General features: G+C 53.3%; 9 protein-coding genes across 9 annotated transcripts; 1 reads left to right on the plus strand and 8 right to left on the minus strand.

The window, feature by feature from the left end:
* Positions 1-552: 552 nt before the first annotated feature.
* Z520_09887 (uncharacterized protein) lies at positions 553-1,758 on the minus strand (the record flags this gene model as incomplete). Its single annotated transcript, XM_016780381.1, has 2 exons — positions 553-710; positions 831-1,758. The coding sequence occupies 2 exons, from the start codon at positions 1,756-1,758 to the stop codon at positions 553-555; spliced, it is 1,086 nt and encodes a 361-aa protein (XP_016628624.1).
* Positions 1,759-3,377: 1,619 nt separating this feature from the next.
* Positions 3,378-4,536, minus strand: Z520_09888 (uncharacterized protein; the record flags this gene model as incomplete). The annotated part of the gene is made up of 3 exons (XM_016780382.1): positions 3,378-3,768; positions 3,832-4,189; positions 4,293-4,536. 3 exons carry the CDS (start codon positions 4,534-4,536, stop codon positions 3,378-3,380), a joined length of 993 nt encoding a protein of 330 aa, XP_016628625.1.
* Positions 4,537-6,942: 2,406 nt separating this feature from the next.
* Positions 6,943-7,803, minus strand: Z520_09889 (uncharacterized protein; the record flags this gene model as incomplete). Its single annotated transcript, XM_016780383.1, has 1 exon — positions 6,943-7,803. The coding sequence occupies one exon, from the start codon at positions 7,801-7,803 to the stop codon at positions 6,943-6,945; it is 861 nt and encodes a 286-aa protein (XP_016628626.1).
* A 416-nt stretch (positions 7,804-8,219) lies between these two features.
* Positions 8,220-10,646, minus strand: Z520_09890 (uncharacterized protein; the record flags this gene model as incomplete). Its single annotated transcript, XM_016780384.1, has 1 exon — positions 8,220-10,646. One exon carries the CDS (start codon positions 10,644-10,646, stop codon positions 8,220-8,222), a length of 2,427 nt encoding a protein of 808 aa, XP_016628627.1.
* A 1,760-nt stretch (positions 10,647-12,406) lies between these two features.
* On the minus strand, positions 12,407-14,789 carry Z520_09891 (uncharacterized protein; the record flags this gene model as incomplete). The annotated part of the gene is made up of 5 exons (XM_016780385.1): positions 12,407-13,037; positions 13,103-13,432; positions 13,483-14,198; positions 14,252-14,575; positions 14,637-14,789. 5 exons carry the CDS (start codon positions 14,787-14,789, stop codon positions 12,407-12,409), a joined length of 2,154 nt encoding a protein of 717 aa, XP_016628628.1.
* A 974-nt stretch (positions 14,790-15,763) lies between these two features.
* On the minus strand, positions 15,764-17,273 carry Z520_09892 (uncharacterized protein; the record flags this gene model as incomplete). Its single annotated transcript, XM_016780386.1, has 4 exons — positions 15,764-16,105; positions 16,175-16,388; positions 16,452-16,618; positions 16,671-17,273. The coding sequence occupies 4 exons, from the start codon at positions 17,271-17,273 to the stop codon at positions 15,764-15,766; spliced, it is 1,326 nt and encodes a 441-aa protein (XP_016628629.1).
* Positions 17,274-17,953: 680 nt separating this feature from the next.
* On the minus strand, positions 17,954-19,356 carry Z520_09893 (uncharacterized protein; the record flags this gene model as incomplete). The annotated part of the gene is made up of 2 exons (XM_016780387.1): positions 17,954-18,942; positions 19,038-19,356. The coding sequence occupies 2 exons, from the start codon at positions 19,354-19,356 to the stop codon at positions 17,954-17,956; spliced, it is 1,308 nt and encodes a 435-aa protein (XP_016628630.1).
* A 341-nt stretch (positions 19,357-19,697) lies between these two features.
* Z520_09894 (uncharacterized protein) lies at positions 19,698-21,337 on the minus strand (the record flags this gene model as incomplete). Its single annotated transcript, XM_016780388.1, has 2 exons — positions 19,698-20,146; positions 20,194-21,337. 2 exons carry the CDS (start codon positions 21,335-21,337, stop codon positions 19,698-19,700), a joined length of 1,593 nt encoding a protein of 530 aa, XP_016628631.1.
* Positions 21,338-23,043: 1,706 nt separating this feature from the next.
* On the plus strand, positions 23,044-26,336 carry Z520_09895 (uncharacterized protein; the record flags this gene model as incomplete). Its single annotated transcript, XM_016780389.1, has 2 exons — positions 23,044-24,466; positions 24,547-26,336. 2 exons carry the CDS (start codon positions 23,044-23,046, stop codon positions 26,334-26,336), a joined length of 3,213 nt encoding a protein of 1,070 aa, XP_016628632.1.
* Positions 26,337-26,874: the final 538 nt, after the last annotated feature.

Below are 26,874 nucleotides of genomic sequence, written 5' to 3' on the forward strand. Positions count from 1 at the left end.
AGCTGAGATCCCGTCTGCGGTTTCCTGAATTCGCTCGCCCGCTCGGCTCAGCCTTGGATCTCGTCGTTGTATTTTGTATTCGGGTGTCCACTGCCTACCTAGGCAGTTTCTAGTATCTATCATCTAGCACCTGAACCACGCGCGATTGAAGCGCGATGCCTCGAAAATGACCGTTGCTGCTGCTGCTGCTGCTGCTGCTGCTGCTGCTGCTACTGTTGATCGACCTCCCGAGGAATTCCAGCTATAGGCCGTCTTAAACCCCTGCGCGGTCATCATCGTCAGCTAGTTACCATCAGCAGTATCATTACCATCATCACGTCCTCCCCACACCGCTTGTGCTCTTCTAGCCCGAACATTCGAGAGTGCTGGGCACTGCACAGCACAGCACAGCACAGCATCACCTAGCTCCGTCTGGATTCATCAGATAGCACATAACCTGTATCTGAATAGGGGGAGGATGGTAGTATCAAAGGGCCCTCTCGCTCTTAGCAGATATCGCTCATGCGTGCGGACCGAGAGGAGACCATTCGGAGTAAAAAAGATGCAGAGTGATTACTCGGTCCATATGCGCCCATTATGCACCACGACGACCTTGTTGACTTTGTCCGTCGCCTCCTGCAGCGTCCCGTTGACCCAGCCCTCGATGCCTTCCTTGAGCAGGCGCTGGTAGTTTTCGATCGTGGACTGCGTGAACCAGGCGATGTGGGATGCTGAACAAGGAATCACATTTAGCATTGATTATAAGACGTTGTACAAGACGAGAAAGAAAAGACTGAGAGTCGGAAGTCCAAGAGAAGACAGGGGAGAGGAAAACAGGGTCAATCACTCACAAATGGTCAAATTCGGCACCTCCTCTTCGCCCTTGGCCACGTCCGGGATCAGCGCACTCGTGCCTGGGCCCGCGGGCTCCGTTTCCAGAACATCAGTCGCGGCGCCAGCGATCCAGCCTTCTCTCAGCGCCCGGGCGAGGGCGTGTTCGTTGACGATGCCGCCACGCGCGACGTTGATAATCAGGGCATCCTTACGCATGGTGCGCAGTTCCTTCTCGCCGATCAGGTCGATCGTGTCGTGATCCTTGGGCAGACACACGCCGACCACGGTAGCCCTCTGAAGGACTTCATCAAAAGACACCCTGCCCGGGCGGACGGTCGAGGCGTTCTTCCTTTCGCTGACCAACACCTCGCCGAAGCCGACAGCCTTCGCGAGCTTCTCGATCCGGGTCCCCAGCGTGCCGTAGCCCATGATGCCCAGCGTTTCCTGCCGACAGCCCAGGGGCGGGCCGGACGGCCAGAGTTTCGTGAGGGTGCCCTTGTCGATCCAATCGTTGGTAGTGGTCATAGTGTTGTGGACCTGCACGACGCGCTTGCGGGCGGCGAAGTACAGGCCGAGGAAGTGCTCGGTGACAGCGTCGACGTTGCCGGCGGTACACCTTGTCACGGTGACGCCCCGACGGGCGCAGTCCTGCTTGTCCACCCACTGGATCCCCACGGCCATGACGGCCAGCACGCCCAGATAGGGTGCGTTGTCCATGTCGCTCGGCGTCACTGGCACTACGCAGGCGATGACGATGGTGGCGTCCTTGATACGCTCGGCCACTGCGGAGGGCGATGTGCGTGGGTACACGTCGATGGTGTGCGGGAAGTCGAAACTGGGCATTTTAGCGTGGATGCCCTCGAGGACGACGATGTGATGCTTGTCCTTCCCAGGAGGGAGGCGGCCGGGGGTGAAGAGAGGGATAGCGGTCCCGTTCGTGGCCATGGTGAAGGTTCGAAAGAGTGATGATCTGGGTGATGGAGGGTGTCGTCGTTTGCGTCTGATGAACGGAATGTGACAGAAGGTTGAGACCGAGTTGCGGTTTGCCTTTATAAAAGTGCTCAACCGACCGAATGAACCTGCCGCAGTAAATCTTGTCTTCCAAATCGTCAGCGAGCGACTGGAGGACCCGCTCCCCAAGGCAAGTGCTGTCGACGCCCGACTCCGTCTCGACAAAGACACGTTATGGCGGGTGCTTGCCTGCGTAGATGGTCTTGTCCCAAAGAGTCGCAATGCCCCAAACATCAACGAACCATGACCGACTCAGCTTGGATAGAACAGAATAGTCGCAGTCCGCGTTTCGAGGCAGAGGTCTCAGCAACTGCACCGATCACGCAGCATCCAGCTCGCCAAAAACCACTCAGAGCGTTTTGTCGAAAAGTCGTGTCGCAAGGGGTTAGTTGAGAAAGCCCTTTGATTTCGCTCAAGTTCGTTCGGGGAATATGGCGCAGCCTCGCTTGCCAATATGGAATTTGGTGCAAAGAAGTCTCGTGATTAGAAGGGGAAAAAAAGAAACAGGATATGTAGAGCAGAGGGTCCTTTCGAAACGGACTTCTCTTTCTCCTTCTCTTTCTATATCTTCTGCCCTTATCGCCGGGGAAGCTTCTTCCACCGGAATCTACTACCCAGGTAGCAAAGCACAATGTAACCCAAAAAATATAGCGAGGGATTAGCCAAATAGACAGAGGGACAGATCGACCTTATGTATGTACGCCTATATCGTCAATGAAATGATGTCTAGAAGAGAGAGAGAGCAGCCCAGGTACACTGCCACAATCGAGGAGGAAGATATGGATATAGGCGAGGTACATTGGAGAAAAGGTTGTATGTCATTGGTTGCGCCCTAACGACGACAAGGTTCCCACTTTATCATCACGGAGTATGGAGCTAGATACTACGTTGACAAAACACGGGCCGGGTAGAGCCTGGCTTATATCCTATATCCTATATCCAGCATCCCTTGCTCTATCCTGATACCCACATGGGACTGGAGTGTAGTATTGATCGACTGAATGGGCAAATGGCGGGTCGACATATTCCCGTGTGTTCCCCTGTATAGGGCTGTGAGCAGTCCGCAGGCGACCCTTCGACGCCCTTCCTGCGAATCAGCTACCTACCTAGGTCCCTAACCTCACTGACAAGTCAGAGACAAGGGCGTGTTAGATACAAGGTCGAGGCTTGCTCGTGCCTCGGCTATGCAAGGCGCGGGCCGTTTTCGGCTTCAAGTACCAGTCGAGCTATTCGGTCCAGCATAAACGGCCGTATTCTTTTGCTGCAAATTTGAACATCGAATTGGGTATATGTATACACACTTTGTATCACTGACAACACAGAATTGAATAGGGCATAGGCTCTGGAGCCCGGGGTCTTCAATAGCAACCTCTCTGTCCGTCCGCAGATTCTTGCCGTCCGCGCCAGAGGCACATGAGCGATGCTTGCGCCGTGGCCCAGGGCACCATTGACCATATCCATATGCCGTGTCCAAAAATAGAATGTTCAACGACACGTTCACCACCAGAGGACTCGCTCGTCCTCGCTCGGCACTTCGAGGCTTGACCGTCGTATTAATACAGGCTCAACTTCCGCATTAGACTCGGGAAATGGCCCTCGCCCTCTTCTTGCTTGCGAATGTTCGCCGCCACTTGGCTCTCCAGCGTCTCGGTTTCAATCTGACCCAGGATCGTTTCGTCGTAATATTTGTACAAGGTACCGCCTTCCGTCCATATCCGCCGTAATGTGACCACGGTCGCCAGCGGCGAGTAGATCTGGTATTCCTCCTTTTCAATTTGTTTTAACCGATCGAGCGTGGTGTATGATTTCTCCCATTTACTATCTGTCTGTCGTTCGTATTCCTCGAGAATTTCGTGCGGTGTGGCGGTGAAGGAGTGGACTATTAGAGTTGTATTTCGAGATGCGTTGGGATTCATGAGTGCTGCGACGACGAATTTGCCGACACTGCGACGCGACACAATTTAGCACGTTGGAGTCTGGGAGATAGGGGCCGTGGTAGAAACATACTCAGCCATGGCCGTAAAACTGACGGGCCCGTTACCATCTCCTAGCAAGACGGCCTTCTTCTCCTTGACATCAAATTGGCCCAACTCTGGTCGAGCCTTCATGGTCCCGAAGTATAGGTCGCTGTAAGGGCCTGTGACCAAGTATGTGTGTTCCAGCCTCTTCATGGTCGCCATATGCGCCCGCACTTTCAATTTGAGCTGGTGCGGCGGCTCGTGAACAGACTCGGGCCAGTATTCGATGTCGGTGCCATATTCAGAAGTGAAGAAGCGGCGCACGCCCACCTGCTCGGCCCAGGTAATCAGGTTGATCTGCTTTTCAATGCCCCCACGGCCGACGCAGGAGACAATGGTGTCAATGCCTGTAGAGCGGGTCGGTGCACGTCAGTGAGGCTCGCGGTGGAATGTGTGCCATGCATGCAGCAGGCCTGCAGGTCTCGGGAAGGGTGGACGCGTGTAACATACCTTCATATGCCCTCTTCACCGCCGTCTCATTCTCCAACCTGCCTGTAAATATTTCTACCCCCCATGCCTCCAACGCCGCGATATCCTGCACCTTTTCTACCAGGGTCTTCTCACTGGTCAAGACGCATATTCGGTCGAAATTTTCTCTTGCGTCGACAATCGCCCGCGTGATGTAGGTGCCTATGACGCCTGTCGAGCCGATGATGAGGATGTTGCGGATGGGCTGCGAAGCGTAGGCCGGCATGGCCGCTGGGGAGGAAAAGAGACTACCGCGGGAAGGATCAGGATTGTGGCGTTTATTTGGGGGTGTTGTAACCGAGGATTCGGCTCGTTGCTAACTCGGACGGGTGCGTGCCTAGTTCTAAAAGGCTGGGTTGCGCCGCAGTTCGTAGGACGTGCCAGGTATGCAGGTATGCAGGCAAAAAGTGATGGCACACGGCAGACAGGATTGGACGGGAGAGGGAGGTTCAGGCTAAGTAAAGTGCTGACGGTGGATCGTGGGCGGCGGGTGGTCTGCGACGACGGTGTGGAAGACACATCAAAGACAGACACAGATGTTTGGTGGTGGTGGTGGTGGTGGTGGTGAGTTTGGCGACGAGGGGGTCCGACGAGTACTGGGTACAGTATATAGGTGAGTGGATGCGTGTGTAAGGCTTTTGAGGTGGGGGTGAAGCTTGATGGTGATGGTGATGGTGGTGGTGGTGGTGCGTGGGTGCGTGAGTGAGTGAGTGAGTGAGTGAGTGAGAAGACGAGCTGCTGCCGGATTTGGCTTCGTACTCGTGTTGGACTTGCCTCGATCAGCGTATAAAATGATGGCTACGGGGAATTCATCAATGACGCCACGAGGCACAGCAGTAATAAAAAAGCCAGAACAACTTCCTCCCAAAATTAGCCCTCGCCTATCTTCCTCCTTGCCTGTCAAGGCCCCCAAACGGGCAGCAGGGGAAGCAGGGAAGCAGTGGATAGGGACTGAATAGGGGAGCAAAATCCCCAAAAGGGGGCTGAGAACAGGGGGTCCAGGGGTGTTCAAGAGCCTTGTTCTTGGAGGAGGCTGAAGGGGGATCAGTCAGTGACAGCGACCGATATGAGTGAGTCTCAGAGTCTGTGTTGGATATTGAGTAGCATGTGTCAATGGTGGCTGGGTGCTGTCAAGGTCTGGCCCATCTATATAGAATACGTGCTTAGTAGGTAGATATACCTCGTATACCTCAGTCTCTACTCGGATATTAGCTCTTTCCATCTCTGCACAAGATCGTCAGGGAATTAGTCTCGCAGATTTAACCCAAACTGAAAGAAAACACAGCCTCTGAACCCTGACCATCGCCAGTTACGTCTCCCTACATTGCATATTCGCCTTACTCCTTTCGGCCCACGCAACTCCTCTCGCGGCATCGGTACATACGTACAAGTGTACACGACCATCATGATCATCATCATCTCCCGCCTGTATAGATCGAGCTGCGTCAAAAATAAAGTGTCCGCCTAATCGAATCCTCCACTTCTTTCTATGCCAATGCGTCTCCGCCCCGCGAATACGGGCCCCCTGCATTTGACCGGGAGCTGATCGAACACCATCCTCGTAGCCTTAGGACAATGAGGATGCCTTCTGCCTTGCCCGCATTGCCGGAACCGAGTCCACATTCCACCGAAGCCTCCCCGCCTCCACTGGCAGTTTGATGAAGGTTTCAGCTCAAGTCTGCGCCGCATCCGACAAGACCAATCCATTCGCGGCCCCCAGCCCGCGCCTAGCAAAGTACGGCACACGAGCATCCAGGCGTTGACGCGTCCCGGCTCCTCGCCCTTCTGTACATCCACCGGCAACCTTCTTAGGACGTCGTCGATCCCGAGAGAACAGCACAACCTGTGTTAACAGCCCATGTGGGGGCTAAGGCCATGATCATGGCGAAGCAACCTGAATGTTGTTGGCGGAAGGACGAGTAGGATCGGGAGCCATGCAGTCATGCTCCCTGCTGATGATGAAGGAGAAGAAGTGCGAGGAAGCTCGTGCTGAGTTGTGGCTCCTAGCCCCATGCAGGTTGACATGAAGGAGGAGGCTGCCTGACGATCAAACATGCCTACCCCTGCATGTTGATGTGTCCACGATGATGACCTTTCCTCGCAGAAACTCGCGATATCTTCAATTGCGCAACGATCCAAGCGCCGGCTACGTGGCTTTCCTCATAATACCCCCCCAGCTCGCCGGGTACTCGGTCTCTAATCTGGAAGGGATCGACCCTGGCTGAGTAGGGAATCGGGATATTGCGTCCCTGGATCAGCTTTACTGCCGTATCATTTGGATACAGCAAACCAAACCGTGCTGACTAGCAAACATAACCTATTGGGAAATATTGAACGATACCCTGCTGCATGATGACAAGAAATCATCCACTGAACTTCTCTTCTCCAAACAGAGTCTCCAGCTACCATCATAAAGGGCCCCATAGTACGGCGCCAGTCTCGCCAGAGAGCCAACGGCCAGCCACGGTCCCCCCTGTCGGTCAGCTATAGAGGCTCAGCATTTGGTAAGCGTGGAGAAGGCCGTCCACCATCTTTATCTTTACTCAGAGACGTCTATCACATCAAGTCTGTGTTGCCGGAGCTGACATGGCAGATACCCTGCTCTATTTCAAATGTTTGGGTTCGACTCACATCAACCACTTGTCTGACCAGTGTATATCAAGTTCAGCCAGGCCCCCAACCTATAGCCAGCCCGCGCAATCTGGATCCTCGCCACGTCATAATGGGCCTTGTAATAGGTGCCGCTCAGATCCCCTTCTTCAACCGCATCAATCCCTGAAGCGAGGACGTCGGTGCACACATAGCCATTCGCCTCACTCGCCCAACTCATAGCCGTGGTTTGCGTGTCATTCACACTGATACCATCCAGCCAACTGCTGGCATCCCAACCGTAGTCGCCCGCCTTGATCGCTGCGGTGAGATTCTTCCCGAATGCCTCAGCGTCCTGACCATCTGCCAACTGCTCCACGATCTCCGTGTCCCAAATATGGTGCAGATTGGTCTTGTCTCCATCGTAGGTGACGTTGATGGTGTTCCCTCCGACATCGAGGCCCTCGTCATGAAGAGGTTGATGCAGGTCTCCGACGAAATGAATGATAAATCGCATGGCGTCGAGTAAGGTCGAAGACTTGGCGTTGTCATCCAACAGGATCGATGTATAGTTCACAATGGCCGAGACCGAGCATCCGGCATCGCCACAATCACGACTGAAGTCCACTGAACAGGACTCTGGAGGGTTGTCGTTCGCATCGATGAAATGAAGTGGTGCAGACCAGCCGCCCTCACTGGTGTACCGGTATGAATCAGCCCAAGTAGAGACATTGGCCATATAGTCCGACGTCGTCGAGTCTAGAATCGATTGGACTGCTGCCTTTGTGGTAGATGAGACATAAGATTGAGCAATCCATGCTATCGTCTCATGGCCCAGCGTGCCCCAGGCATTCGCCAACCGGGCCCAGAGGAAGATTGCTGCAATGACAAGGGATGATAACATGGCTTCCAGTTTGTTGTCTGTCAATTTTCCCTGCCATTGTCACGACCAAGTTGACCTATGCTTATATACGCAGCATAAGAACGTTGTTCTTCTTGGTTGCCATGGACGCGTTGATATCCAAACAAGGCTGCGGGCGTTCCAGGACCAAAACAAAAAGTTCAATTGTTTCAGAACGCATCGGCCTCAGCGTTGCCATACGGAATCGACAATCCCATCTTTGGCGGATCAGTGGCACGAGCATATCGTCGGACACCACATTGGATAAAGGCAGAGAGCCTCAATTTCCTTACGTGGTACTCGATGTGGCCAATCACAGAATCCCATGGCGCCAAGACCGGCCTCCGCCAGCGACGAGGCTCCGCACGGCCGGGGGAGAATGTTCTTTTTACCTGCAGAACAAAAGCTTGCCGTTACATTCAATCCAGCTTCTGCCGCTTTGCAAGCAGGTTCAGTGCAGATCCGGCAAGGATGAAGGCACATTGATCCTTGCTCAGAGTATGGTTGACGGGGATCGTGAAGGTTTCGCCATTCTTCTTTGCGACCTTCAAGTTGATTTCGCCTTGACCGTCGTTCTTCAGAACATCCCACAGCCCCTCTGTGTCGACGTGGTCGCAGGCATCTATGCGGTCATAGTCCTCTTTGTTGGCAAAGGTCAAGGGCACCACTCCCTGTTTCTTGAGATTCGTTTCGTGGATGCGTGCGAAGCTCTTTGCCAGAATGATCTGCCCTCCGAGATAACGTGGCTGGAGCGCTGCATGCTCCCGAGCGGATCCCTCGCCGTAATTGTCCTCGGCAACGACCAGCCAATTTTGTCCCTTCGCCTTCCATTTCTTTGCGAGTTCTGGAATAGACGATGTGGACCCATCACTGTCGTATGCAACATTGGTCTCGCCGGTCGCAGCGTTCACAGCACCAATGAGAGTGTTTTCAGCAATGTTTGGAAGGTGTCCCTTGTACTTGAGCCATGGCCCGGCCGCTGAAATGGTGTCTGTGGTGCATTGGCCCTTGACCTTGTAGAGCACTTTCAGGCCCTTCAGTTCACCTTCTGGGAATGGCTCGAACGGCTCCAAGATAGCCAGTCGATCAGACTCAGGGTCGACAACCACTTCCACACTTTGATCTGGTTCAGCAGGGGAAGGGTAGAATGCAGGATTGCCTATGGCAAAGCCCGACCCTGGAAGCTGTGCGCCCTTCGGAGGCTCGAACTTGAACTTCTCCCCAGAGGGCAAGGGGATTTCATCGACTATTGGATTGAAAGATGTTGATCCAGAGTATGAAATAGCAGTGACGATTTCTGGCGAAGCAAGGAAACTCATCGTACGGGGGTTACCGTCATTCCGACCCGGGAAATTACGGTTGTAGGAGCAGATGATGGCGTTGTCTTCGCCTTTCTTGACACCGTCGGTCCTCTTCCATTGTCCGATGCACGGTCCGCAGGCGTTGGCCAAGACGGTGCCACCAGCCTGTGTGAAGGTTTCGAGTGTCTTACTTTCCTCCAAGGTCGCGCGTACCTGTTCACTTCCGGGCGTTATGAAGAAATCAGACTTGGGTTTCAAGCCCGCAGCCTGTGCCTGTTTGACCAAGTCCTGAGCACGGGTCATGTCCTCGTATGAGCTGTTCGTGCAACTGCCAATCAAGCCGGCGGAAAAGCTGTCAGGCCACTTGTTGGTCTTTACTGCATCTTTGAACTTTGACAGGGGTGTGGATAGATCAGGCGTGAAAGGACCATTGATGTGCGGCTCGAGTGTGGCTAGATTGATTGTGATTTCTTGGTCGTATTCCGCGCCTTGGTCAGCCCGCAAGAAGTTGTGTTTTTCCGAGCCATATGCGATGCCCTTGACCGCGTCGACAATAGCGTCACGTCCCGTGGCTTGCAAATAAGGGATATGACTCTCGGTGAAGGGGAAAATCGACGTTGTAGCCCCTACTTCAGCCCCCATATTGCAAATTGTGGCCATGCCTGTGCAACTCAATGTGTCCACTCCAGGCCCATAATATTCGATGATGGATCCAGTCCCACCACGAACGGTGAGCTTGCCCGCTAAATGTAGAATCACATCTTTCGGCGAAGTCCAGCCGCTGAGCTTGCCTTCTAGCCGCACTCCCAGAATCTTGGGAGCTTTGAGCTCCCATGGGGCATCAACAAGTGCATCAACTGCATCAGCTCCGCCCACACCAATTGCAATAGCACCCAATCCCCCAGCATTAGGCGTATGACTGTCCGTACCCAGCATCATCAAGCCAGGAGCAGCATAGTTTTCCAAAACCGACTGATGTATAATACCTGCCCCAGGAGGCCAGAATTCAATTCCGTATCTCTTTGCAGCAGATTCCAGAAAGTCAAACACCTCCTTGTTGCCCGCAATGGAATTAGGGAGATCCACGTCTGCACCCTTCTCTCCCACAATCATATGGTCGCAATGGATACTCGCAGGTACGGCGGTGCTGGGAAGGTTGCATGTCATGAATTGGAGGATAGCCATCTGTGCGGACGCATCCTGCATTGCGACACGGTCGGGCTTGAGCTTGAGGTTGGCTTTGCCCCGAATGTTCTCGCCATTGTCGGTGCCGGTCAACAGAGACTCGGAGGGGTTGTCGAGATGAGAATACAGGATTTTCTCCGCGAGGGCCAGCTTCCGGCGGGGAAGAATATCTCTGACATCTTCAAACGTCTTCAGAATTTTCTGGTAAGGGGGAACAGCAGCTCGTCGCCGCATAGGCGGCTGCGACTGTTGCAGGGTTGCATAGCCACGATGATATGATGGCCGTGTTCTGGAGCAAGAGCCCAAGTCCAGGGGACATCTCACTCGCGCAGACAGCAGACGTTGTGACAGGGCAGTCATTGTGGGAAAGTGCTGTCCGAGGGAAGAAGCAGACAGCGAATGCGTATCTCCGAGCTTCGGAGGGGAAAATGGAGAAAGCAAAGGAAAGGAAAATAATGCCAATGGCCGTCCCGAAGTTGGACCGAGGCTTGGCATGCTGTAGGGAGTTGTAAACATAAACAGCTCTGGCCCTATTGGTGGCCTTGCACTCCTCCTATCTATTCCTCCTCTATTCAAGACCTATTACTGTTTATTCCATCCGGTCTCGACTAATGGTGGGCAAAAGAATGTCGCTGCAGTCTCTGTGAATCCTGGCATGCACTATCTGCAAGTACGCGAGTACCCATCTATTCGTGGACACTGAAGGATCAACACAGCTTCCGAAAAGGCCAGCACTGGACACGTCTTACACAAAGCGCCAACTGTAGTGCATTGTCTCGATCAGTCGAGGCACGAGCACTATTGGCCTATTTCAACTCGAGCCTGCGTTTTGGCGTGCATTGAGTGCGGTCACAGAACCCTGCGGATTGCACCTGCGGCCATCGACAGAAGTCAGCTCCAGTGAGGCAGCCCATCAAGTTGGAAGTAATTTACGGCTCGTTCTAAACGTCCATAACCTCGTCTGGTAACCCACCATTGTGGCGAATGGGTCAAGATACCAAAGCGACAACCGTATCGCATGCCATCCAATACCTTTCGTATTCAACAGTAGGATAGGAGAAGAATTAACATCCGGGCGAGCCGCAAAAATACCAGCTCTCCACGGAGAAGATCAACTACCTAGGTCGTTGAGTTTGGCACAGACCATTCTTATTTGTGGTAATAACACTCCTATGACGCTGTGTGAAAGGGAATCGATGACAAATGTCCGAGTGGCTTTTTTTGTTGGCTAACAAATGGTGATCAGATGAACTCGTAGATACCGAGCTCGCTATGGATCGCTTGGCCTTGATCTTTGGGTGTGGTCCTGCAGTACGCAGTAAGGTGTAGTATACCTAACTAGGCAGCTAGGTAGGTATAATTATATTATCTCGGCGTCAGAGAACAGTGTGTTGTCTGGTACGACAAGTCGGGGCTCATATTGAAGAACACCTTTAAGCGAAAATGCACAGACTCTAAAGATTCGATTCTTAAGCTTCGGATCTACCTAGGGACCACGGAGTGGAACGATTTTCGTATGATGGCCCAAAGGCATCGATAGGAGGGTCATATAGCGACGGTGATGGTGACCGTGAGGCTGAGTGACACTAATTATGCTCCATGTGGCAACAAACGTAGCAGCTCCTTCTAATCGATCTCGATAGGGAACCTAGATCTCCCTTTGTCTCCATGCTGATCATATTTTAATACCATTCGTGGCCATCCAGCTCAAGCTTTGAATCAGTCACGTGCACAGCCCTCGAGATCGAAATATCGCCTGCGCATTGGCCACACCGCCGGATTCCTTTTCCGTTCTACCATCCAACCGTCGCTCTCTGTTCGACGCCGGTCAGAAGATATATAACCCCTTGATACACCCCGCCCTGCTGTATCTGCGCCGCAGTCTCATCAGGGAAGCCTTCCATCATCGATGGAGACCGATTCAAGGGCTGGTCTCACGGCGGGTGAAGCCTCAAATCTGGGAAGTGGCCCTTAGTGCTTCGAGGGAGCCACTTCAGGAAGTCTTTTCCGCTCACCATTTGCTGCGAGGCACAGCTGGTTGGACCTTTCCCCCTGTTCTTATTCGTACGAGGAATATTACTGCCGGAGACCCTCCAGCGTCGCTCCTGCAAGTTGCCTCCCTAGTTATCTTCACGATTTTCCGGCTGGCCATCCGCCAACACTGCTTCCCATCTTGCCAGCAACTCGCCCATCGTGATGTCCTCGCCATCTCTCGAGTTCTTCTTGACCAGAGCGAGATTCGGATAGACGCTTCGGATTCGTCTGTGCGCCCCCACCGTCCACACCGTCTTGTCGAACTCGTCCAGTATCCCGTTCAATTTCGGAGGGAGCTGGACACCCATCGACTGCGCCGTCGGTCGAACCATCCGCAGCACACCGGCATACACCAGCCAGCGTCGTGCACCCACCATCAAGTACATCGTCAGGTCAACGAGGGCTTCTTCATTCTCCCTGAGCGCTTCTTCGTTCTCCTCCGATTGCAACGACGGGTCGCACATCGCTTTGAGCAGAATGAAGTACGCGATTGCCGCCGTCTGGCAACTGCCCGCCATCACACGAATGGAGCCGTATGTTTGGCGAAATTGTCGATACAATGGCAACATGTGACGAATCAAGAGAAGGGAGGTGCTACGAGCAGTCATGCCCACAGTCGACGCTATGGGAAAAGAAGCCGGACCAGGCGTGGGCCCCGGTGAAGTATCGTGGCCAGAAAGCTCACTCAAGGTGAGAGAACACGAATAGTAGATAGTGCTGATCTGATTAGCCGACCATCGACATCGACTTGCACACAGTCATCGGGGTAAGAACGTGCTCACTGTAGCTCAAACAATGGCCCCGGCGTCGCCGAGTTGGCTTGCAAAGTCGTAGGAAGGTTATCGTGCCACCCTCGCAACCTCGCCATCAGCTGCAGGGGTGCATTCTCGTCTCCCAAGTCAGTGAAGGGCACACTGAATGCTACCTCATATGCTATCTCAGCCAAGTCGCAATAAGCATTCACGAGTGCCTCTCCATACAGTATATCGGCTCTCTCTGCGCGGGGATATGGTTTCCACTCCACCGACCTCTGGAGGTCTTCGCCCGTAAAGGGGCGCGCCACTGTCGGCGGTCGGAGCGTAGGGTGTTTGAGAAGGAAAATAGCAAATATCCTGTTCAGTGAGCAGACAAGACCGATAAGTCGATCTACCAATGCACTCACGTATTGCAGATAAATACCGACCAGGAGACATTCAACATGGCGATTTTCATCTTGTCCGCAGACTCGGTTGGGCAGTCACGTGGTATCTTGATCTGGTTGTGGAGGCCCATGTCTTGGTACATGTGGACAACTTGCGACATGGTCGACCAGCCAAGTTGGTCTTTTCCGCGCATGTTCTGATACAGCATCAAGAGGTACAGGCCTTGCAGGTTGGTCATGGAAGCGCGCCCTTCCTCGCGGTCCCACAGGCGCTTCGCTTCGTCATAGAAGTGTTCCCCCCAAGTATCCGGATCGTCAGGGTCAGCGAAAGCCCCCGGTAAGTCGGAGTAACTGCAAGACAGCGCTAGCAAGGCGTTCACCAGAAAAGGAGAGCAAAGCGGACTCATGGTGTCGCCCGCTACCATGGCTTCGATCAGGAAAGGTTCGTGAAGAGGATGCATGAAGGTGTTCCACCAAGTGAAATAGAGGGAGACGAGATGTGAGACCAGATAGTCATCGTCTGTGATTGTCGTCCAGGGTCTTGCCGTGAGTTGGAACAGAGGCTCGTCGGTCATCTGCTCGACGCTCATGGTCTTCCTTCGCGCTCTACTCGGTGGAATCTGCTCTGCCAGACTGGACGCTTCAGCTCGGAGCCGGAGAAGGCCATCAATCGTGTCATCGGTTCTTGGACTGTTTTCACGAAGCTTCCTGACACTCTCGTCGATGAAGGCGTGGATCTGAAACCCAACTACAGTCAGTGTCATCTGCTCGGAAAAGGAAGTTACAAGACCATGGTCCCCAGAAGGGATGCTCTTCCCCTCAGGGGGTTTTCTGGGTTTTCTGCATTTATCTCTGGGCGCATTAAGCGAACGAGTTGACTCACGGTTGACAGTGGTGCATCATCTCGAATCAGCCGGATGAGATGCTGAACTTCATCTTCGTCACTCGATCGAATGGACCGGAGCAGTCCACTCAAGAGATCGCGGTGATGCTCTGTCCCCTCCTCCATTTTCCGCTTGATGGCCTCCTTTCGTCTTCCATCGAGATCTTCTCGGAACACACACTCGGTCTTGGAGGAGATACACGCATTGCAGGGTCCGGGCGGGCCACTGCACTACTGGAATGTCAGCCATGGCAGCTGCGTCGACAGGTGAAGACATGATTGAGTCCCATACTTTTCTTCTCTTAGCCTTACATGCCAGGCACGCTGCGGTAGCGTTGCTCCTGGCGTTGCGGGTGATGCTCCGCCCACGTGTTGGGATGGACGGCCCGCCGGACTCATCGGGCGCGGGGTTCGCTGGCGTGATGGGTCTCAGACGCTGAGACATTGCTTTTTTGGTGTTCCCGGATCCAATATCCAGTGTCCCAGCGAAGGCCTCACGGAATTTGTTTCCAGGAGACTTGTATCAGCAAGTCTAGCTCGCTAGGTCGAAAGCGGCCTGGCTTTCCGATAAGCGCAAACGCCCAGAGGCGGTCACGCGGTGCTTGATCTGGACCACATGCGTTGGGCATGAGGGCGGGGAGAACGCTGGCTTGCTGGCGGCGCGTGGGCTTGACTGTGTCAACGACTCCTAGGTAAGTGGCAGGAGAAACCTTTGGCGGTTTGTGCTTTTGCCGCAGAAATTGTGGATACGTGGACAGTAGCGATGGACAGTATTCTAGCCTGAAACGGTTAGTCACTTGACGCCGGCGCTCAAATAAGCCCCAGATATGACTTTCTGATTGGAATGGAAGTCGGTCTCCGTATGGGAGCGACGCGAGTGATTCGGCGGCCCAAACCGAAGACCTGCGTTTACGTCAGACGAGTCATTTGACCATCTTGACGACGCACTTGAGCCCAAGTCTGCCGCATATCCCCCAAGAATGACATCAGTAATTATTTCGTCTTATGAGACCCATCGAGCCATTTTCTCGGGCCCGTCCTGTGATAACCAGTCGTCATAGAACGCATTATGCGCGGCTTCTTCCACGTCCTTGTAGTGGTTAATTTAGCTTGGATCGATGAGAAGCTACTTCAAGCAAGGCTCGGAGAGCCAGCAAACTGTACGAGGTAAATTTACTCTGTACAATCAACTCCCCCCAGTTTCAAGTTCAAGCAGAGTTTAGCTGTACTAGGGATTGGCCCGCGACATGCGAGGCTAGTCCCCTGACAAAAGTGTCTCCCTTGGGGTCATTGACTCAAAAAGATTTCCCCATCCCGCAGAAGAAGTCAGTCTGGGAATAAAAACATTCCGAGAGATTCGGTCTCGAATCAAGCCCGGACTGAAATATGAACACCCTAATCGCATGCGGTCCTCCCCCTTTACTCGTCCTCTGCTTCTTCCTCGGCCGCGGTCCTCAATTCATACGCCAGGTCGTAGCACTCGGCCAGAAGATCGTTGACACTGCCTTGCCCTTCGGGAATATCATTTCCAATCTGGAACTTGCCGTCGACGCGCATGTTGTCGATCGAGTTGAGCTTCATACTGTAAGGGTACAGTTCTCGTGGGTTGGAGACCCCTCCGGCCTTCTTGACCTCGACCAGACATTTGCGCAGCGTGAGGAGCTGATTGTATATGGGGAGGAGAGCTTCCGACACGGGCTCGGATGCGACCAGTAACTGATATATAAAGGCATACCCTCGCCGAATCAGATACAGTAGTGTCTGCCACGCAGCGGGTCAGTAATGGGTGGTTTGGAAAACGGGTTTCGTATGCATGTGTGTCAATCTCACTCTTTGCGCATGGAGGTCTGCAGGATGACCCTCGGCGTCGAAGAAGTTACCATCTCGTCTCGAATCGTCGATGCGATCCAGCTTCCTCTGCCACATGAACAGGTCGGTTTCGCGGAGGGACCAAGCTTGGGTCATGGTCAGTCGATCGAGCTGGTTGCGAATCTCGATGAGTTTATCATAAGTGTCCTGGAATCGCTCGTCTATCTTGCCTTGCCTGGTTCAAACGAGGTTAGCGGGTTAAAAGAAGTTCCAGACGAAGAGAGCACAGGCACCGTACTTTTGTTCGACTATATCCGTAAATTTGAGGCACCTTTCGAGGAGCGGCACCACCAAGTCTTGCCCGCCCTTGACTTCCCCTTGTTCACTTGGGAGTTCGCCGTCTTTCATGGTTGCTTTGATCTGCAAAAGCTGCTCTCGCAGTTCATTTAAATCTTTCTGACTGAACTGCAAAAGATTTAGTATTGGATGTCACAGCGCGGGAGATCAGAGTATGTACCTTGCTCCTTGTGTTCAACGCCGCAATAGCCCGGAGAATGGAGACCAGCTTTTCCCATATTGGGGTCATCTCCGGGGAGAGTGTCGAGAGGAAGTCGCGCAACTCCTGCAGCATTTCTCTGCAGACTTCGAGGCGATATTGGATGCGGGTCAACAGGTGATGGGAGTACTTCTCTTTGCCGTGCTCGAGAGTAGTCTGCATCTTTTCAAGGGTGTGTTCCAAACTGGTCAAATCTCTCTTGCTATAAAAGGCCGCTTCTTTGAGGTGCTGGCACAGGCGCGTAATGTTCCCGGTCATGGCGTACAGCGCAGGCGCCTCGTTGTTCCGTCCCACAGCCATGAAGAAGAGAGAAACGAGCTGGAGACAGTCGTCGAGGACTGTGTCGACTCGGTTTTGCAGTAAGTGCTCGGGCCCGCGGACCGAGTTGAGGATCGAGACCTGCTCGATGACCTCCTCGTATAAGGGAAGGACATCAGAGGATTTGACATAGGTGCTTTTGTCTTGCTTGAGGAGCAGCAACTTGTCTCTGACCAGGAGCAGCTTGTCCAGGATCGGCTTCTCTTGAGCCCCCACGGGCGCGGACGTAATGGGTGAATCAGACATGGTCGGTGGTGTTCATCAGAGGCCAAAAATTGGTAATCTGGGGAGGGGCAGCAAGCCAGACGGTGCAGCGGGCGCGCACGAGAGAGAGATGTCTGCGTGCAGAGTCTTCGTGATCGTCGGTCGGCGTTCACAAGGTCGCTAGGACAGGCGTTAAACGGGTATCAAGTGTCGCAGTTGACGGATGCTCGGTTTGTTGGTGGACGGTTATTAACTGCGATTTGGCTACGCATGCATGCACAATGGATGTGGTGGGATGCACAGGCACGGACTCAGTATGATAATGGAAATGGCGGGCATGCGGTAATACGCAGGCAGTGCTTAGAGAACATCTTGCCCCGCGCGGCTGGCACTGGAAGCACAGGGCGCTGGCTAATCAGAGGGCCTAGCGAGAGGCCCCGAGCTCGCACAAACCCCGTCCGTCCCGGGCTAGCCTGGGGCTCTGGAGGCCCAGACGACGCCATGAGCAGCACCTGGATTAACTAACTGGGCAGCGTGGCAGCTATGGGTGGCTAGGCTCATTGGGGGGCCTGCCCCTCGCCTTGGCATTTGGCCTTTCCACTCCGATCCCCCCACCTTCTCGCGATCCCCAACCTATTGAGGGTGACAGCCTTGTCCATCACATGTCCCGAGGCCTCCGTCTCACATGGTGAAGCTATCAACCTTCATTCCCTCCCTTCTGTCTACCACCACAGTGTCAGTCTCCTCGACATGGAATCCCAGAGGTGCAGACGGCGGCTGCAGACCCTGGCAGTCACGCAGTCGCGCCACGCACTGTACATCAGGATCACCATACTCTGCCCCTCACTGGTCTGATTGACAGGACGTTTACTGGGGACATGTCCGACATCCGCCACAGGATCAACTCTTCCGTCGTGGCTGATATGTCTGGCGACTGCGCGATGGTTCTGTTCAGCCCAGTCGAGAAAGCGCGAAACCCCATAGACCTCTGGTAGGAGGACCGCCAGCCTATAGACTGCGGAAGCCGTCAGTGCAGTGCCGGCAGCCTCTCCATAAGCCCAGGCAGAAGATCGATGTGACGGTCCATCCAGATAGTTCTTCAGAAGACCCGACTTCTCATCCGGGCTCTGCTCCATGGTGCATTTCAGCATATCATCAATGATATTCGTCAGAGCCTTTGTGCTCCGTGCCCTGAATTCAACGTATTGGGACCCCGTTATCGGACTGTCTGGGGGAGGCTGCCACTTCAGAATTGTGGCCAGGACTCGAGTCATCCCTGCTACAGCCCATGCATTACTGGTGAGCCATACATCTGGATCTGAACAGCATATTCCCGGCTCCAACTGTGGAGGTTCTGAGACGATATGCCTCCACAGGCCATGACAAGTTTGCCTGTCCTCCAGCGAGATGCTTGTCCTCAACACGGCGTCGTAGAGCTGACACTGCTGCACGGCCATTTCCAAGAGCTGCATGTCCTGCAATGCCACGCCGTAGTACGCAAGGAATGGAGGCACCATGTAGACGAAATCGCCCCACAGTTGGGGAGGCTCATCGCGGTGCGAGATGGCCGAGTACATGACATGAACAGGGAACCTCGTGGCCTTTTTCACCAGGTATTCGGCCTGCCGCTTTGCAGCCTCGAGATAGGTGCCATTGTGATGAGATAGAAGCAAAGCGGCTGTGCCCAGAGACGCAGGATCCGAGGGCGAGCCTGGCCTATTGTAAGCCTGGGATTCATACCTCAGTAGCAGCATCCTCCCGCCCCTGGGTGGCCCCTGTATTATCAAACAGGTATGGACAGCTCACCTTCGCCATCAACCAGTAGATCCGAGCCATTGGTCCATATCACAGCACTCGCATACACAAGACCCTGGACTTTCGACGGATCCGCGACCTTAGGAATACGTCCGTGAGGGAAAGGGTCCGGTCCAAAGACTGTCAGCTCGCGATCGTAGAACTCGAGGAGAGCCTCTGTCAACGTCCCAAACTCCCAGGACCGAGAAGTGATTGCGCGACCCTTTGCAAGCACCTTTTGCGGATCGAACCCTGCGTCTGGCCTGGAAAGAAGAATCCAGATACCGGTCGCAAAGACAGCCACGGCCAGTGGCACCGTGTAACTCTTCATGATGTCGGCCGTGACCGACCAGGGATCCGTGATCAAGGCATCGGTCGCCTCCCAGCCGTGGACATTGTGGGCTGAAGTGAGAGTCCGAGTTGTAGTGGGACTAGATCAGCCTAAATGTCTTTGATACTATGACGCAGTTCTATATACCTGCCACTGCGACACTAATGAACATCGCGTGCGGCAGCTTCTCAGAGTCTTTTATACAATTCGCGCAGGAACAAGGCAGTATGACGAGTCTAGTCAGCTTTGTTATCCAGGGACAAGATGAGCTTCGGTTCGCATACACCCATACCTAGCTCACACCAGAGACTGCCCGGTGCCCATATGGATTGCGACTCTCGTCAAGGGGACTCATAGACTCTCTCCCCTTCAAACCAAGTGGACAAGACCTGAGCGCCCTCAAATTCACCCTTGCTCAAATCACGGTCAACCATGATGAAGTTGGCTTTCTTTCCAACCTCAATGGTCCCAGACATGTTCTCTCGCCCAGTCGCCACTGCACCCGCCACGGTCAGCATCTTGCAGATAAGCTCGGCAGCTGTACTCGGTCCCGCGTTCTGTGCTGGTAGCGCAGCACCGACACTGTCCATAATGAGAGCACATGCAGGCAGGACCGCCGGGTCTTGGAAAGTCCAATCGCTTCCGACCGTCAGATGAGCTCCGCTTCTGATCATCTTGCCCCAGTCCCAGTCCATCAGGCCACCGGACATAGCCGTGAGCGGATGGACGAAAAACATGGATGGAGACATCTCGGCCGTGACGTTCAGCTGCTGGAAGCGTGGATAATCATCTGTCTGCGTTTAACAGTTTTCTAGCCGATCTCAGAAGGAAACATACCATCATGCACTCCGCTGCAATGTGCAATTTCATGCCTGGGTCCGTGACTGTTACTCTTCCTCACAGCTTCGTATACATCCAGGGCTCGCCGGGTGCTGCCAAATCCTGTGCAGTGAATCTTACACGTCATTCCTCTCGCGTCCATCTTTGAAACAGCTTCGGCCAGGTCGTCGATCTGTATCTTGCTCTCGTCGATTTCTCCGGACTCTGTGAGGCCTGCATGCGTGTAGTAGGGGTGAAGCGGGAGGCCATCCAACATGAATTTGACAAAATTGGTCTGTATATGCTGTGACTGAAATTCTTCCGCCTGATCAAGTGTTTCGTGCAGGGTTTCGAAGCTTTCTTCGGCCAACTGCTCCGGCTTATACACGATGTGCGTTTGCACGTCCATCTTCAGTTCCCCAGCAGCATCCAGCTCCCCGAGTGCTTTGAGGATGAGTGTATTTGAAGCTGCTTCTTGAAAGCTAGTTACCCCGACCGAGTGAAGCAGTTTCACTGCATGGAGAATACTTCGTTTGATATGTGCCATCTCTGGCCTTGGAAATGCCAGCGCAGCCTTCGTCATGGCCAGCTCGGTCACTTCACCAGTCAAAGTCCCATCCGGCCGTCGGAAATACTTGCTGTGTGGTGCATCAGGTTCTGTGAGACTGTAACCCGACCTTTTCAAAGCAGCGGTATTAAGGAACATCGCGTGGCCTCCCCCTCCTCGCAACAGCACTGGCGTCTCGGGGAATTCATGATCCAGCGCTTCTCGATCGAAATTCTCAATGTGATAAATGTCCCCGACTATCCAGTCGCCGTATGCGTGTGCGTGTTCACAGGCGCATGACGGCGACTTGAGCCTTTCAGCGATGTTGGACACGGTCGCATCCAGCCCGGGCTTCACATTAGAGAGACGTGAGAGACCTGCGACCAGAATATGGACATGTGCATCGTGAATACCGGGCATCACAAATCGCGACTGCAGATCGAACGTGGGAAGTTTCTCGCGGTGTGCCATGTCTAGAATGTCATCGTTGGTTCCCACTGCTGCAAATTCACCACTTGCTGAGACTATGAATGCCTCGGCGCGGGCCCCATGATCGCTTGCCGTGAAGATATTGCCAGAATGGTATGCGACAGCTCGTTGGCTTCCTGCTGCCATGATCTCGACTCGGGCGTGGCCTTGGTTTTTCAGAACCAGGGTATGGAGCGACGGAGTTACAACAAGCGGCTTGTACTTGGTGGCCTGATGTCAATGATGGACTTGAGCTTCACTCGGATTCGAGTACACTGTTTGTAGTTATGAGAAGCCAAAGCGCCCCCGTTCACGGCTTAGGGTACAAATATTGTAGTGATTTCCCTTCTACAGTTTCGAAGGTCAGCGCACGTCCCACTGGGATTCCGAGAGATGTCAGCATTTATATCTGCGGCGGCTTCTCGAAGGAGGATGGCCTCCAAACTGTCAGCACATCCTCGGCCTCGATTGGTCGACCGTGCCGTGAGGTAGCAGGTGGTCATGAGTGTGATACTGATGAGAACTGACGAACAATGCCGTTGCCTGCCATTTCGGGCTCCGTCGCAAGGCTGGACGCGGCTGTCGCTCTTGACAAATACTGCATTACTGACAACAGACTTTGCTGTGGCATAAGCTGCATTGAACCGTTGAGGAGAGTAGCTGTTTATGTTCCTGGACCGGCGGCCGAAGGAGAGTAACGTACATGAGTCCTCGGGCTGCTGTCCAAATATCTCGCTGGGTCACCAAGAACACTTGGGCATCCCGGACAGTTATCGCTCCTGCCCTACCCCCACTTAATCAGGTTTCCCCGCGTTGAGATAGCATGTGGTCTCTCTTCACAAATTCTTGGAGCGTCCATCCTCATAGCATCCGGAGGCGTGTGCTTACACAGCCTCGCAGACAGGGGTTACAAGGAACTCACATTTGTTTTATTACCCATGCTCACTTGGAGGGGTCCTAAATCTCAATCTTTGGCCCACAAACGTGCTGCTATTTCACAAGTAGCTGTTGGAACATTATCAGGATTGCTACCAGTGACACTGCTCCCCTGAGATGGGTTATGCCGCGGACCTGTACGGAGCATCGGGCGTAGCGACTATTGCGGAAGCCGAGAGTTCGCAGGCTAATGTGGACAGAGATCTCGCGATCGATAAACACAGCGTGCAAAAATATGCTTTTCAAAAATGGAGCCGTTATCACCGTGAAATTTTCATGCAGCCCTAGGCGTTGAACTGCAAAGTTCGCGGGCCACTGCTATGGGCGGAAGGGAGGGCACTTGGCTAAAACTGTGGCGCGGGTTACTTCAAGCTCCAGTTGATCGAGCTCGAAGCTAAGCAATTCGACTTCTCCCTACTCCGTATTATAAGCGACGATCAATGCTTAGGTCTCCCTTCCTCCAGCCATCAAGGCGGCTCCATCTCGTCGACACGGGCCCATACCGAAGCGAGATGATGCCTTTCCACCAACTAATTGGCTTATGGACATGGCCATGCGGCAGATCGCGATGACATCGTCTTCTTCACTCTGCCGTTGAAGGAAACGAGGCTTCCCGAAAGAAAAACCTTACAAGGTAATGGTCACGGGCTACTCTTGAATCTTGCCACGGCTGAAGATTTGGGTCTTTCATTCTCACCATTCTGCTTTTGCCAATCATTGCTACGGCACTTTATTATTTTCCAGCTCTGAGTACGATTACCTTTGCATTCCTTCGGACTTGCAATTGCGGCTTGTATCCTGCTCTTACTCAATTGAGATAACGCTGAACATAGGACGGATAGCCCTCGCCCCCTTTGCTTCCAATTAAGAGCCTGATTATTTAAGATGGTGAAGCTTGGTCAAGGTGGCTCCCGAGAATGGACGCGGGAGAATCGTTGATTTCTTCAAAACTACAGCCTCATCAATGGACCCTAGAACAGCTGGGTATATCGTCGTTTATTGATAAAGACGGCAAAGAACAGCTGTCGATCCAAATTGACTCAAATTCATCAAACAACGCCCAGTTTTCAAGAGCGGTTTTGGACAAGTCAACTGGGCATTGGAAACCATGCATACCCCAAGCTGCGCGCCAGAAGGCAGAGCTTCCGCAGCACCTATCACGCACTTCACTAAAAGCAGAAACAGACACTAAATGCTGGACTAGCTCCCTCCCTCAAAATGAGAATGTGCATTGGTTCTTGACCGGGGTGGACTGGAGTTCGACCGATTTTGGTCCTCTCGAAGGCTGGCCGATTTCTCTGAGGACAGTCGTCAGCCTTGTGCTGGCTGACAACTCTCCTGCTGTGATCTACTGGGGACCCTCGTTCTCTGCTTGTTTCAATTTGTCGGCCTACAACGATGTATGCCAGAGGCTTAACAATCGTTCCGGCATACAAGGAAGGCCCTTCAAGGACATATGGGAGCAGTCATGGTCAACTTTGGAAAGCCTCTTTGCGGCGATGCAAGATAGCAATCGCGCCATGCCAAGCATGGAGGTGACATTGTTCCCTCAACAGCACGACGGGCGTCTTGAAGAAACTTTCTGGAGCGGCACCCTCCTGCCTATCCTCGACGAGCAGGGCAAAGTAAACGGCTTTTACAACCGGGCCATTGAGGTTACCAATGAAAAGGTAAGAGAAAGGAGATCAAAATTGCTTTACTCAATCAGCGCACCACCAACAGATCCCAATGGATCGGTTTGGGAGCACCTTTTCCAAGCACTACGAGAGAATCCACAAGACTTTCCCATGGCTTTTGCATATTCTGCGGAAGATGATCCTGCCTCCTGCAAGCTGACCTTGCAACAATCGCTGGGCTTACCGCTGGATGGACATCCTCTGGTGCCCAAACATGTGGATATTTATGAAGGGTCGACTGGATTTCTGTTCTATTACCGCCGCCTGAAAGCCACGAATAAGCCGATTGTGCTTCATCATTTGGACAACACTCTTCCTGGACCACTCCTGGAAGGATTCGATTGGCTTGGCTATGGCGATACTCCAATCTCCATGGCTCTCATGCCTGTCTCTGTCAGCAGCAGGCTGTTGGGTGTGGTAGTCTTTGGCCTTAATCCCAGGAGACACTATCAGACAGAAGATGAGGCCTTTATCCAATCCTTATGTCGACAAGCATCTGCCACCATTGCATTTGCCGTCGACCGTGAAGAGGCGCATGAGCGCGCCGAAAGACTCACTCTACAGCTGCAAGAGAGCGAGCGGCAGATCCGAGAGATTGCGGAACATGGCCCCGTGGGGATGATTCGTCTTAGTCCTGCTGGGAACATCATCTGGGCAAACCGACGTAAGTTTCTCATCTTCTCCACGAGATTACTGTGGTTTCTACTGTGTATTGCTTCGATCCCGGCTAACAAATGAGTATAGAGTACTACGAGTTGACCGGGCACTCCCTCGAAGACAAATACGAGTTTTCTTTTGCTGAATCTCTCCACCCGGATGAGAAGGCACGTACGTTGAAATTGTGGCACGAATTAGTCAATGAACTTCGGCCTGTCAGTCAGGAATTTCGACTGCGAAGGACATGGCGACCCCCTGCCACTGCTAGAAACGCCAATCCCAGTGAAGAATCTTGTTGGGTGATGGCACATGCTTTTCCAGCCCTTGAAGACGGAAAAGTCAAGAGTATTGTCTGTTGTGTCACGGATATCAGCAAAACCAAGTGGGCTGAAGAAGTCCAGAGTCGCCTCGCTGTCGAGGCGACCGAGGCACGAAAATTACAAGAGGCATTTATTGACTTCGTCTCTCATGAGATGAGGAACCCCCTCTCAGCAATTACCCAACTTGCAGATGAGATCACGGCGTCTCTAAGCGACTGGGCCTCTTCAGATCAGTCACCAGATGTGACGCAGCAACTGGTCAAGGCAAATGTCGAACATGCAAAGACGATATTGCTTTGTGCTTCGCACCAGAAACGGATTGTCGACGATGTCCTGACGCTCTCGAAGTTGGACTCTCAACTGCTTTCGATCACCCCAGTTGCAATCCAACCACATGTGATGGTGGAGTCAGTGTTGAGGATGTTTCGAGCAGAAGTGGACACCCATTCTATTACGGTCGAGAGCGTTGCAGACGACACGTTTGAACGTTTGAACGTGGATTGGGTATCCGTGGATCCTGTCCGGCTGACGCAGATCTTCATCAACTTGTTGACAAATGCAATCAAGTTCACTAAGCTCGAGGCCGTCCGCAAGATCACCATACGAATATCAGCATTTGTGGGCGACAACCCGCCGCGCATAGACAAGATTGTTTGGTTCCCCACGAAGAGACGACAGCATCTTCCTAGGGCGTCTCCGCAGCCGGATGGTGATGGCGAACCAATTAATCTTCTTTTCTCAGTGTCTGATACAGGGAAGGGGTTGGAACAAGAGGAGATGGCCAGACTCTTTCACCGATTTCAACAAGGGACGAAGAAGACACATATTAAATATGGCGGCTCGGGTCTTGGGCTTTTCATCTCACGCGAACTGACGGAAAATATGGGAGGCCAGATTGGTGTCATTACCGAGCCGGGGAAAGGAAGTACATTCGCGTTCTATGTGCAAGCACATCGCGCAGCTGCTCCGGCCGATTATGTGCAGACCCTCCACCATTCATCCCCATCACAAAGGTCACTGCGTCGTACTTCCTCGTGCAATGCGGAGATACCAGCCAGGAGAGCATCTTCCAGCGTGACTCCAACCGAGAGGCCCCCGTCGGTTCTTCTCGTCGAAGACAACATCATTAATGCACAGGTGCTCACCAAACAGCTTGAACGGGGAGGCTGCACAGTATATAACGCGAATCATGGGATTGAAGCCCTAGACTTCCTGCCTCGGACAAGGGCGTGGCACGACTACCGGCCCATCCAGAAAATCGAAACTCCATCGTCTAATCTGGACGTTGACATCGACTGTATATTGATGGACGTGGAGATGCCAGTGTTGGATGGCTTGACCTGTACTCGGCGCATAAGGGAGCTGGAACACAAGGGGAAGTTGAAGCGACACATCCAAATCATTGCCATCACCGCGAACGTTCGGGCTGAGCAGATCGAGGCTGCTTTCGAGGCCGGTGTCGACGATATCTTGCCCAAGCCATTCCGAGTCGCGGAGCTGCTAGAAAGGATCGAGAACAATAGGAAGAAGGGCAAAGCTTCAGCCGCCGGTGAATAAGGCATACATTTAGACGTGACTCATGTCTCGAGGTGCTACTTGGATCACCTTCGAGCCTTCATTATCCAACTAGTGGCGTTGGATGTGATGAATTTACCTGGTGGGAGATGCTGCACAGTGCCATGTCTCAGATCCCAGCCGAAACAGCTTCTACCCGCCACCTTCCTGAGATTCTGATCGCTGACTTAGCGACGAACAGGTACCAGGAGAGGAAGGAGTCGAACTGAAGTGCCGCCACAAGGTCTGCGTCCAAAAGATTGTCTCCAACGTCCCAAAGACCAGCAAAGAAGCAATCACAGTGATCTTGACGGCGCGAGAAGCACCCAGGGTTGAAAAGTTGAGCGAAGGGTAAGAAAGATTCGGGCGACTTTGGCTTGACTCAGAGGCTTTCGCGTCAACAGCGGAATGCTGCTCATGGCGAGTGGATATTGTTCGAGGGCTGAATGCTGCCAGGCTTTGGTCAGGGTCTTGGGCGGCTGAGATGGGCGTCCGATGTCGAGCTTCGACAGACGAAGCTTGAGATGCAGACTTGACAGGG

Source organism: Fonsecaea multimorphosa (assembly GCF_000836435.1).
Source record: "Fonsecaea multimorphosa CBS 102226 unplaced genomic scaffold supercont1.26, whole genome shotgun sequence".
Taxonomy (NCBI): domain Eukaryota; kingdom Fungi; phylum Ascomycota; class Eurotiomycetes; order Chaetothyriales; family Herpotrichiellaceae; genus Fonsecaea; species Fonsecaea multimorphosa.